At 40.8% G+C, this 12,055-nt stretch overlaps 1 protein-coding gene across 1 annotated transcript; it reads right to left on the reverse strand.

Moving 5' to 3' along the window:
- Positions 1-224: 224 nt before the first annotated feature.
- Positions 225-10,794, reverse strand: UTP6 (UTP6 small subunit processome component). Its single transcript, XM_033077083.1, has 19 exons — positions 10,647-10,794; positions 10,476-10,560; positions 9,798-9,839; positions 9,622-9,714; positions 9,438-9,485; positions 8,599-8,662; positions 8,048-8,166; positions 7,479-7,556; positions 6,975-7,056; positions 5,893-5,974; positions 5,090-5,271; positions 4,375-4,454; positions 3,598-3,675; positions 3,273-3,452; positions 2,406-2,486; positions 1,595-1,704; positions 1,442-1,508; positions 1,087-1,159; positions 225-499 (listed from the first exon to the last, which is right to left on the reverse strand). The coding sequence occupies exons 1-19, from the start codon at positions 10,736-10,738 to the stop codon at positions 342-344; spliced, it is 1,794 nt and encodes a 597-aa protein (XP_032932974.1). The 5' UTR covers positions 10,739-10,794; the 3' UTR covers positions 225-341.
- Between the last annotated feature and the right edge of the window lie 1,261 nt (positions 10,795-12,055).

Below are 12,055 nucleotides of genomic sequence, written 5' to 3' on the forward strand. Positions count from 1 at the left end.
AGAGGAGCTGCAATTTTTACTTGAGTGCAAAATCAAGAAATATTTCCCTGTATTGTCATTACATCACCCTTCGCTCACTGGGAAATTGCACAAAGGAATACTTGCTGCATATTCTTGTACTTTCTCTACATTTCTCTGATGGTCCAAGGATAGCATTTATGTTGATTTCTCAGGTTTGTGGCTCTGTAAACAGCCAAGGACAATGACTGCAACAGAGATGATTATTCTTTTTTGTCACATAAAATGTGAAGAAGGTAGACTTTAATAAAATCTAGGAATGTATTTGCCTTTATACAAAGAAGTTAAAAATGCACAGTCATGTTATAATTATGTATAGTTTTTCATAAATTTCCAGTTTGCAATAAAGTGTATTTAGAAACAAAATCTTCCACCAGGTCTCCCTGCAACATCTTCATAGCTCGCCAGTGAATGCTCCCACAGTTTTCTGGTTTGCCTTGGGGATGACTTAGCTCCTCCTTGACATAATCCAGCCAGAGATCTTTAAAAGAAAAATGAAAATTCTGGTTAGATTTCAACTAGATATTACTTAACAAACTCAGCAAGCTTAACTAGAAACTCTCTAGGTTCTTTGATATTAATGCAATAGAGTTTACTTTGTGAAACTACAATCTCTGGCACCTTGAGGAGCAAAATTCTGGGTTCTATTCCCAGCTGGAACAGTGATGTCTTCAAAAATAATGCAACAATAACTGAGCTGTGTACTTTCTTAAAAGGAATATTGCAGAAATCTTGATTATAAATTTATAGCTCCATCCTGTTCATAAATTCAAATTAAAAGTGATACACATCTCTTATGCCAGCCAGTGTCTGAACCTGATTTGCTCCTAATTGTGCTGAAGCCATCCCAGTGCCAATGACCCTGGGCTGACAGTGGAGAGATCCCTGCAGTGTCCTACACTTAATGGCACAGAAGAAATAAGTTCCACCCTGCATGACAGCAAGCAAAAGGGCAGAACAAACAGGTACCTTTTGAAATGGATGGAAATAAAAGAGGCAGCAGTGAACGAACGAATGAATGAATGAATGAATGAATGAATGAATAATAAAAAACAGAATCCCCCTTACCAGTACTTGTTGAACCAAACTCCCTCAAGGCACGTTCATAGTATTCTCTCAGATGAAGCATTTTGCTGGATTCCTAAAAAAGGAAGGTATTAAAAGGCCATTTATTTTGTACAGAAGTGAATCTGCAGCATGATTAGATTCTGACAAAGGAAGAGAGCCATGGCAATTTCACACACACACTGCTGAAGATTAGTTACCATGGAACTTGGGTTTGTATCACATCCTGTGAATCAGCTGCACAGGACAAACATAAACTGATCACAGACTAACACCACTACTCTATTTCCTATTTAAATCCCAAGTTAGAACTGTATTTTGCAAATACAAAGCATTAATTGGATAGTCAACAACTTACTTGCTCCTTTTCTATTTGGATCATCTTCCTGAAGAAGTCAAGTGAAAATGGACGATTTTCACACAGGCTGAAATAAAGTAAGTGACTTTAGACTTAAGGACTTTTAACATATACCCTAAAATAATTAGGTTTGAAGGTTTGGGGGTTTTTTACCTGGTAAAGAGTCTTTTAACTTTCTTATAACCACAATTTCTGTAAGTCCAGTCAAGATACATTTCTTTCATAGTCACAGATTCAGCAGGTGTTGTGGCATGTAAGGATCTCTGCAAGTTTAAAAGGAAAAAAAAAAACCATAATAAACAAATCACATAGCCTACAATTAAATGGCCAAATTATTGCTTCTCCCTAGTTAAGCATCTGACACAAAGGTGATCTCCTAAGTCTAAAATACATTTCTCCTCCAGTATCCCATACAGCTGGAACTGGCATTTCCATAAATCTCTTCATGCAGAGGCTTTCACAATACTCTGAATACAAACAGCTGAATTCAAGCTTCCACCTGAAATACACGTTTTATGTTGGAAATGGGAGAGGAAAAAACACAACCCAACATGCCAGGCAAAGAAAAAATGTTTTGTCCTACACTACTGAGGAAATCCATAGTGAGATTAAAGTCCTCATTCTGATCTTGACTTTTCTGTAACAAGACTGATGCTTTCACAGAGATTGGAAAATTCTCAGACAGGTGTCTGAAAACAGACCAAATATTCTAGACCACAAAGCAGAGTCCATCACTGGTTGTGCTTACAAACATGCATATGCCTTAGAACGTGGGGATGGCATTAGTGCCTGTAAGTCTATGCCCAACTGCATTTTTTAATGCACACAGTTTTGCTTGAAATTCTTTGATATCAACACATCCATGAAAGAACTTCAGTATAAAGCATTTGGTGCGTGTTCCATCCACACACACTGTTCCATTTTATTGAATAGACATAAAAACAGATTTTGATTAGCCAAGTACCTGGTAGAGAGCTTCTGTGTCTTCCTTGCTGCTTGTGCCCTCACTCCATTCCACCCAGAGGGTCCACAATGGCAAAGTGCCCTACAAGGTCAGCAAACACATCAAATGGCTGAAATACAGTGAATCTGATTTACAGAAACAAAGCAACACAGCCATCAGCTTCTGTATTACCTGCCATAAAAAATCCCCTTTGGACACAGCTCTTGGAAAGACAGCTTTGAACTGCACACTGAAATCACTTCTCATTTCCTTCCTCACTTACAGGATAAATCATCCTTAGCTGAACAGCTGTAATGCCAGGGATGAGAATCAAGTTCTGCATCACTGAGCACTGCAGTACACAGAGGTGACTTCCAAGAACAAAAAGGAAAGAAAGCTCCCTGTTTCCTCACTCACTGTGCCCAGGGTTTGAAATGGAACAGAGCAGGAGAGCACACAGCTAATTCAAGGCTTGAAATACCACACAGGCATTTGGTGTATCAGACAAGGGAAAGGGAAACACATTTTTCCATTCCAGCTTGCTGCTAGGAGAATATGTGAAATGTCACCTGTAAGCATTCAAACTTTAAGCATGTGAATTTTAAGTGAATTGACAATTCCCTAATACTTGGGAATGCAATTTGCATGTGAAACATCAAGTTCTTATTTCTGACCTTAAAAATGGTTAGGTACTTTAAATGCTTTGTAAACAAAAAGACAACCAACAAAACTCACAAAAAACCCAACAACAACAAAGCAAAACAAAAAAGAAAAAAAAAATTTAAAAATTTTAAAAAATAAACCAAAAATCAACCCAAAACAAACAACCAATCATCAGAGGTTTCTGCCCAAGACTAATGCATGCAAGTCTATTAAGCCAGCACAGACCTTAGATTTCACATGTTTAATGGCTTCTTCAAAACACTGGGTCACATCATCCCTCTTCAGCTGGATCAGCACCTGCAGCCTCATCTGCCAGATTTCCACGGACTGGCTGAAGTGCCTGGCTGCAGCTTCTGCCACCTCCACAGCCTTCTCAGAGAGGTTGGAGTCCAGTAAGAGCTGAAGCTAAAACCCAGCAGATATGGCTTTGTTAAAAAGCAGGGCTTTGAACCAATATTGTTCATCTTTGTGCCTACTCAAAATGGCCAAGACAGGCACACAAATAATGCAGAAAAGCCTCAGCATCTGTTTCTTCTGTGTTAGTTCTTACCCACTGCTTGTAGAGAGCTTCTGACAGCAAACTGGACTCATGGGCTTTGCTGAACACACTCAGTGTCCTCTCCAGCCTCTAGAACCAACAGAGAAGAAAAAAATAGAAAACAAACATTATTCCTATATATACCAGATTCCAGCATTCCAAGAAGCCCACTGGATTGTGTATCATGTCAGTGAGTATCTAATTACACATTATGTGTCTAATGCTTTGGGTACCTGCAAACATTCCAAGATAAAATAGAAATCTGAGCATTTACTTCTCTTCCTTAAGGAGCAATGAACAACATTGCATTGTTCTTTTAGTGTAATCCTAGGGAACCAAGGTGCACAGGATAATTAATTAATTCACTGAGTCACACCTAAGCAGAGATGCATAATTGAATTACCCACGTGCCAGCACCAAACTTTGCCCATTTTAATTCATCCTCTTCTTTGAACAAGCACAGGTTTGAAGGACCTGTCAGTGAATTTTTAGGATCCCCTTCAACCCAAATCATTCCATGATTCCATGATTAACAAGTCTGCAGTCTTAGCTTTCATCCAAAGAGGTCACTGTACTTTACTGACAAGGTTAATCACGTCCAGGCAGGCCACCTGTGAACCTGGCAGTAAAAGTGATTTCCTCAGATGGAGATTAAGCTATTTTTAATGATGGCCACAGCTAAGTATTTTTGATAAAATGTCAAAATGTATTTGCTTCTTCTCTGAGGTATTACAGAAGTCAATAAAAATAGGGATGATTTGTTAGTATTATTTCCTAATAAATTTTTACCTTTTGCTTTAATTCTGCACTGTTGGTTTTTCTGTTGTACCTCTCTAAACAAAAAGTGATGTAGCATTTCCACATGTCCTCTGTAGAAGCAAAGGCATAATAGCACACTTTAGATAATCACTAGAATAAGCACAAATATTTGTCTTTAAGAAATACAAAGATATAAATGATACAAAATGTTAATGCCAACTTTGTTTTAAAATGATGCATTACAAGAGAGGCCCTAGATTTATAACATTACACTTTAAAATGGCTCCCCAGTCCAAGCTGCAGAAAGTAAATGCTCTTTGTAAAGAGCATCAAACTCTCAGTTCAGTTGAGATTTGTAAAGATCCTTTCCAACTGAAACTATTCTATGGCTTTAAAGGCTGTAAGCAGCAAGTTTGAGATCACTCCAGAAACAGTCCCTTGACAACCTCCATTAAAAGTAAAAACAATCCTAGAGGCTGAAGCTGGATATCCACTCCCCTGGCAACTCAAAACCATTGCTTACAGCTGACCAGCAACAGACACTTTCAGTTAAGCAGCTCCTCCAAGAGCATAAATACACTGGAAAATAACCCAAATAACACATAAAATAGATCCCAAGAGGTAGCATCCAAGATCTGCTTTCCTCCTCTTAGGTATGGTACAGCCTGCCATCACCTTCTTCAAGGCTTTCACAGGCTGCTCAAGTACTAGAAACAAATATTAAAATGCAGGCAGAACATTTCACCTGTTGGGACTGCTCTCACAGCTTCATCAAAGACTGCACAGCACCGTTCCTCCCTCTGGGCCATTTCTGAGACTTTCTTCTGTTTTGTGCTTTGCTCAGTGGGTGGCAGAGACCCCAGCTCCAGCTCCCGGCGGGCCATGTAGTCCCACGTCAGGGGATCATCAGCATATCTGGTCTGCAAACTAAACACAACATCTTGTAACAGCCCACAGCCACCATTCTTCACCTGCAGGTATGTTTAAGATTGTTATAAATTGTTACATTGCTACAGAAATGTAGTTAATTGCTAAGTAACCAAATGCCAGGAAAAAAAATATTTTCCTTTCCACACGAGAAAGACAAATTATTAGCTTTTAAAAATATTATTCAATATGGATATTCTCCAGAAATAGCAAGAAGCAGACAGAGAGCTGTCAAGAGAGATCTTTCTTTTGAGCAGAACAGGAGAAACAAAAAATGCCAAAACCCCACCAAAGTACACCAGGAAAATCCACAGCTCCTGGAGTGAATTTATGGAAACTAAGTGCAGTAATTAGTCAGTGACAACTGTATTTTATCTACATTTTCTTAGCAGCTTTTTAAAGCCCTTTCTGAAGTTATATACAAGTGTCCTCTTGTAAAGATCATGCTTTTGTTTTTCTTAAAGGACTTCACATAAGCCTTAACACTGTTTCCCTACAGAGGAACAGTCTTTAGTTCTGAAAATCCAGCCAGTCCACTGTAAGTCAGAGAACATATGAGAATATGTTTCTTAAAAACCAAACCAAAATAAAATAAAAATACAACACAAAGCCACAACTCACCTTTCAAGGATTTCTTTTTGCAAATCTTGGGTAAAATCAAAGAGCTTTGCAATAGAGAGCACAGCCAGCTGGAACTCAACACCTACATTTCAAGAGAAGATAAAACTATCAAGTGGAGTATTTGCTGAAGAATTCCTCAACACATTACATCAACTGCACTTTGTATTTCTGTAGCTTGGTTCCACATGCAAATTTAATCAGCACCTCCTCTACTCCCTCACTTGACTCTGCCATGAAAACACAAAATGCTCCACACTCAGGACAGATCACTCCAAAGCTGCACAAAATAGATGTCCATGAATTGTGTCTAGCTTGTATCTCCACAACTTACCTTAGAAAATGCCAAGTGACATGACTTGACATAATCAGATCACTGTGAACCCCTACCAGCCATTACTCACTATTTTTAGGTACTTACAAATCATTTGTATGCCCATTTTTTCCAGTATTTCTCCAGAAAATTAAATTAAGCCAACTCTTTCTGAAATTTCGTCTAATGTCCTTTTCCCCCACTAATTTTTAATGTTTGTTATTGTATTTTGCCCAGTCTTCCAAAATATCACCATCTATCATGAGTTCTCAAAGATATCTGTTACAAGTCTGCAGTTATTTTACCCAATTCTCTCAATAAAAGGGCTGATTTTTACCTATCCTACTTAATTTAAAACAATCTAGCTTAGTTTGTTATTAGTCTGAATTCTTACTTTTTTTGCTGCTAGTGGTAGCTGATTAGTTGTGATCTAACATTCAGCAAAGTAAAAAGGTGTGTAACACTGAACTGTCCTTTGGTTGTTTTTTTTAAACAATCAAGTTTTGAGGCTGTAACCCAGCACTAGGCCTCTTCAGCCCAAAAGCTGTAGTGCTGTAAGAGATGTCAGCCTGCAGGAAAGACATGCAATCAGAACTACCAGCAGCATTCATTTATACTCTGGCATTAAATAGGTTCTACTGAAGAAATGGTGTATTTGAAAAAAGGATCTCGGTGTGTGCATTGAAGCCAAGTCTATCAGCATTGCCAACTGCAGAACTGGGTTAAAGGTTACAATTTTCTTAATGAGTAAGTAAAAGAAATGTTCATTCACCTTTGATTTTCTGAGAAGCATCCCTATAGACTATGCGAGCCATTTCCCCATTGAGAATTTCTTCAGAGTAATTGAATTCCCCCTGAAATATCAAGCATATCAATGAAGAAATTATTGTCCTTTCTCAGCTAACCTTTTTGCAAACAGGGAAAGAAAAATCAGAAGGCATTGCTGTTTTTCTTCATGCAAGAATATTTTTATGTAATTTGCATAAGTCAACTATAAAGAAATGTGGTAGGAAGTTTGACTATTACTTTCCAGAAATTATTGTTAATTTTCAGATTGGGGAATGTAATAAAAGATTCTACAAATGCAAATAAAAATAAATGCATGAAGTATTAGAGCTGAGCATCAGCAAATACTTGAGAAGCTCCACACAAGGTATGGACATGAACAAAAACTTTCTCTAAGTCATTGTCAAACAAACCATTAATCCAAAACTGTGAATTTCAACATGTAATACACAAGCAGACAATATCTCTTAAGCATGCTTAGCTGACCTACCAGGTCCATCTTTGCTTGTTCAAATTCCCTCTTCTCCTTCCTCTGTTTTTCAGCATGCATAAGTTCCATTCTGAAATACTGCAAGAGTGACAACAAAATGAAATTAGTGTGGAGATAAATCATAAAAATCTAAGTCCACAAACAGGGTAAAACAAGCTCTGAGGAGATACAAATGAGGACTTTAACACATCCCACACATCCTAGAGCCTTGGTTTTTGAAGGTTTGTGCACCTACTACTATCTGCCCTTTGTATTTGCTCAGAAATTTCCAACAGATAGCAATGATAATTTTTCAGTCATTCTTTAAACCTTAACTTGCCCCCAAAGAAAACCAAGTTCCTCAACAAAAATTGGGGATGCCAGAACGAGCCTGACAATTACGTCCCAGCAGAGCTTAACAGTACCTTAGAAAGGAATCTTGGGGGTGGTTTTTAAAACATTTTTGACATTTTACTGCAAATGGAAAAACAAGTTTTTCCAGTTGTTTCAGACAGATGTGGGAAATATGCTGAATTGATTTTCTCTGACAGATCAAGTAAGTGGTCAATAGAAGAAAAGCAGGAACTCACTTCTTGATAAAGTTTGGGGCACTCTGGATGGAAGCGCAAAGCACGAAGGAACAAATGCCTGGCACTTTCTGATGACAGTCGTGTCTCCATTTCCCACTTTGCTGCCATAATCCACAGTTCTGCAACAGGTGACACAAATAAATTTATTTAACCTCTCAACAAGAGCTCAGCCCCGGAATAAGACTGATTATCTCCCACGTAACACTGTAAAGCAGACAGGCAGATCCAGGAAGTTTAATCTGGTTTAGCTACAGATCTAATGATGTCTTCAAAAGCCAAAAAGCAGTCATGAGCACTCCACATCTCTCACTTCCACATTGACCAAGTACCCAATCCACCTGGGAACTGGCCATTCTGACCTACTTCACATCCCTTTATGACTGCTCAGCACAACCCTGTCAGAGCCTTTCTCTGTGAAGCAGCAGCAAGGCAAAGAACAGAGAGTAGGAACTTCAGCTCAACAGCCTGAGCTGAGATCTACAAGAATTTAAACCAACACCATAGAATCTATGCTGAGGGATTTATGCAGCACTCACCATTGTGCTACTTACCTGGTTTATTGGAATGAATGGCCAACATGGTAGAAAACACCTTACTGAGTTGATGTTTTGCGTTCTGTAAAAGAAGCAGTTTTGTTTCACCCGCTCTGGTACTGAATTGAACTCCTAGCACCAAAGTTTCTATAGGAAAGTTTCTGTAGTGCAATTGCTCTGAAAAAAATGCTTCTCTGCTACTTTATCTATGATAGAAAGTTTCTCGTATTTATTCAGTAGTGACCAGCATTTAAATGTCACCACATTAGAGCAGCATGGCTAACTCAAATTTTCTGAACCACACAGACAACACAAATGTTACCCAAGTCCCAAACCCATGGTTTCACTGCCCTCTTCTGAGATAGAAACTATATTTTCCTTTGGTCACCTTCACCACCATGCAGTCACCTTCTTCAGTACAGAAATGACAAGACTTGAATGTTGGTAATGTGAAGCCTTGCACGGGTAACTTTATGGAGTACAAAACTGACAGAATTAGGCTTTTCAGTACAGCCACTACCATAAATATTTAGAACAAAATCACAAATCACAGACAAGTGAATCACTTCAGAGAAGGTATCATCAATATTATGATTCTCTCAAACCAAATCTGGTACTCCAGATTTAATGCAGCCTCATCTTTGCCCCTGCAAGCATCAAATTTCATATTAATTCATTCTCAGTCAAATTCTACACTTACATACATCAGTGAAAATCCCAAGCAGCTCTAACAATACTGTCAAAGTTATTTCAGTACTACAGCATGTAGCAGTAAAGTTTATACCCCCTATCTTTAAATCAAGTGTGTGAATAAGCACCAGTGTCAACCTGGGTAAGATCAGGATTTGAAAACTCACCCACTGCTTGCAAAATGCAACATGGGAAAGCCAGAGCTGGACATCATCCTGTTGGAAATCAAAAGAAGAGAATCAATCTCATGATGTACAAAATCACTGGTACACTGACAAGTAAACAACACACCCTTGGTACAATGACCTGGCATGCAGAAAAAAAGAATTCCAAATCCTAGTGCAAACTTACTTTCCATTTCCCTGTAGCTCGGTTGAACAGGCTGTGGACTCTATGCAGGATGGAGTGCTCAATTTCATCCTTCTTAAACGAATATCCAATGCGCTAGGAGGAAAAAAATACTCATTTTATTGCAATAGAAAATTTGGCATAAAGTATTTTGCACTCTTAACAACTGAAAAACTTACTGCTCTTCTTTTCTTGATCAGTTCCAGCAGATTAACTTCATACTACAATGGGGAGAAAAAAACATTTAAAAGCAAATGTGGAGGCACATAACAGCAAGGCAAGAAAAAAATACATCAAGTTTGTAATTGATGATCAAGTGGAAAATAGATGTTACAGTCAGGAAAACATAAGCAGTAATTTTTGGCTGGGTCACTACATTTCTAAGACTCCTGGCCCTGCACAGGGCAGCCCAAGATCTCATCCTGTGCCTTCAAGCGCTGTCCAAACACTGCTTGAGCTCTGTCAGGTTCCTGGCCATGACCATTCCCTGTGGAGCCTGTTCAGTGCCTGACCACCCTTTCAGGAACATTTTCCTAATACTGAACTTACTAATTCCCCGTAACTACAGTTTGCACAGCACATCGGGGAACTGGGAGCTCTGTATCCTGGAGAGGCGAGAAACTACAGGCAAAGGTCACAACCCGAGAGAAGCCTGACCCAAACTCGGGCACCAACTCCTGGCTACATTTCATACTCTGGTGCCAACAGCTGCTCACAGATGAACACCAGGGATGAGGTCAGGAGGAGTCTTCGCTTTCCGACCTGTTTCCAACGTGGGTCACTACAAAACCACCCCGGTCAAACTGAGCTGGGTCTGCACCAGGAGCTGCCCCGCACTGCTGCTCGGTGAAGCCTACCTGGATGTAATTAATGAAATCCTCCTTCCGCAGAGCTCTCCGCTGGATTTTGTACTCCAGAGCCGAGGCTTTTCTCAGGACAGCCCTGCGGGAACGGGAGATCAGCGCCCGGAGCGCTCCCGGCGGCACCACGTGCGCTCACCCGCCCGCCCGAGCCCCGGCCCCGCTCACCGGATCTCTTTGTGTGTGAAGAGCCCGACCCGCTCCAGCTGCTCGAGCTCCGGGATGCGATCCTCCAGCCGCTGCTCGACGCGCTCTGCCATGGCCGCGGGGCTCCGGTGTGTGCAGCCCGGCACGGCACAGCCCGGCACGGCTCGGCACCGCTTCCGCCCGCTGCCCGCGCCGCTTCCGCAGCCGCCGCTCCGCTCTGCCGCCCCCTGCCCGGCTGGCGGGGCCAGAGCCGCAGAGCCTCCGCACACTCGGTCGGGCTGGAAAGGAGCTCAGTCCAACCCCTCTGCCCAGCCTGGGTCACCTGCAGCCGGGGACAGGCGGGTGGGTTTGGAATGTTTCCAGAGAGAGACTCCACCATCTCCCTGGGCAGCTGTTCCAGTGCTCCGCCACACTCCACAGAAAGAAATTCTTCCTCATGTTGAGCTGGAATTTCTTGTGTTTTAGTTTATGGCCATTGCTCCTCGTCCTGTCGCTGGACATCACCAAAAAGAATGTGGCACCATCCTCTTGGCACCAACCCTGCAGCTAAACACGGTGGCATTGACCAGGCTCAGTGATGGGACATCGGCCTGGAACTGCTCCAGCACTTTGCTTCTCGGTGGGATTCCTCCAGGACAAATCTCTCTTTGTCTCTCACATGGCACCTTTACTCTTTCCATTTTCCCAATTTTTAAGAAAAAATCGTCTGCTGTGAGGGTGGTGAGATACTGGCACAGGTTGTCCAGTGAACATGTGAATTCCCCATCCCTGGAATGTTCGAGGTCAGGTTAGACAGGGCTTGCAGTAACCTGGTCCAGTGGAAGGAACCCATCCCATGGCAGAAGGTTAAACCTAGATGATCTTTAAGGTCCCTTCCAACCCAAAACATTCCATAGGTCTGTGATTCTGAGGAAATTAACTATAAAACCAGACAACAGTAAATTTTTGTTTCTGAAATTAGAGATGTTCCAGAAAATAAAAATTGAGACGGGAGATAATTTATTGAGAAAATTCCTTAAATGCATATTATCCACAGCAGTATCTTCTGTTTATGCTTTGAGTTGTCACTGCTTTCACTGAGCTGGTCAGCCACAGAATCAACCCTACCTCCAAAGCTACCCTATCACAGCCATCACTCCCTGCTGGGGAAAAAGGCAGGTGAAAAAACAAGTATAAGGTGAAGAGGCAAGAGGGCTTCTGGCACAGAATTCACACATAATAACCAAAAAAAGGCAAGTGATTTTTCCCTTACCAGTCAAAAGTCATAAGAGGTGTTGCCAAGTACAGAGTGAGTACCTGAGCAATTGACTTCTGTTAAAAGTACAGGTAAGACAAAACACTTTATAATAACAATCAAGAACAGCAGTATTTTTTTTCACCTACTGTGACTTGGATTTGTGGTGGCTTTATTCAATGTTTGGGCCAATTAA

The sequence above is a fragment of the Catharus ustulatus genome, chromosome 20, assembly GCF_009819885.2.
Source record: "Catharus ustulatus isolate bCatUst1 chromosome 20, bCatUst1.pri.v2, whole genome shotgun sequence".
NCBI classification, from domain to species: domain Eukaryota; kingdom Metazoa; phylum Chordata; class Aves; order Passeriformes; family Turdidae; genus Catharus; species Catharus ustulatus.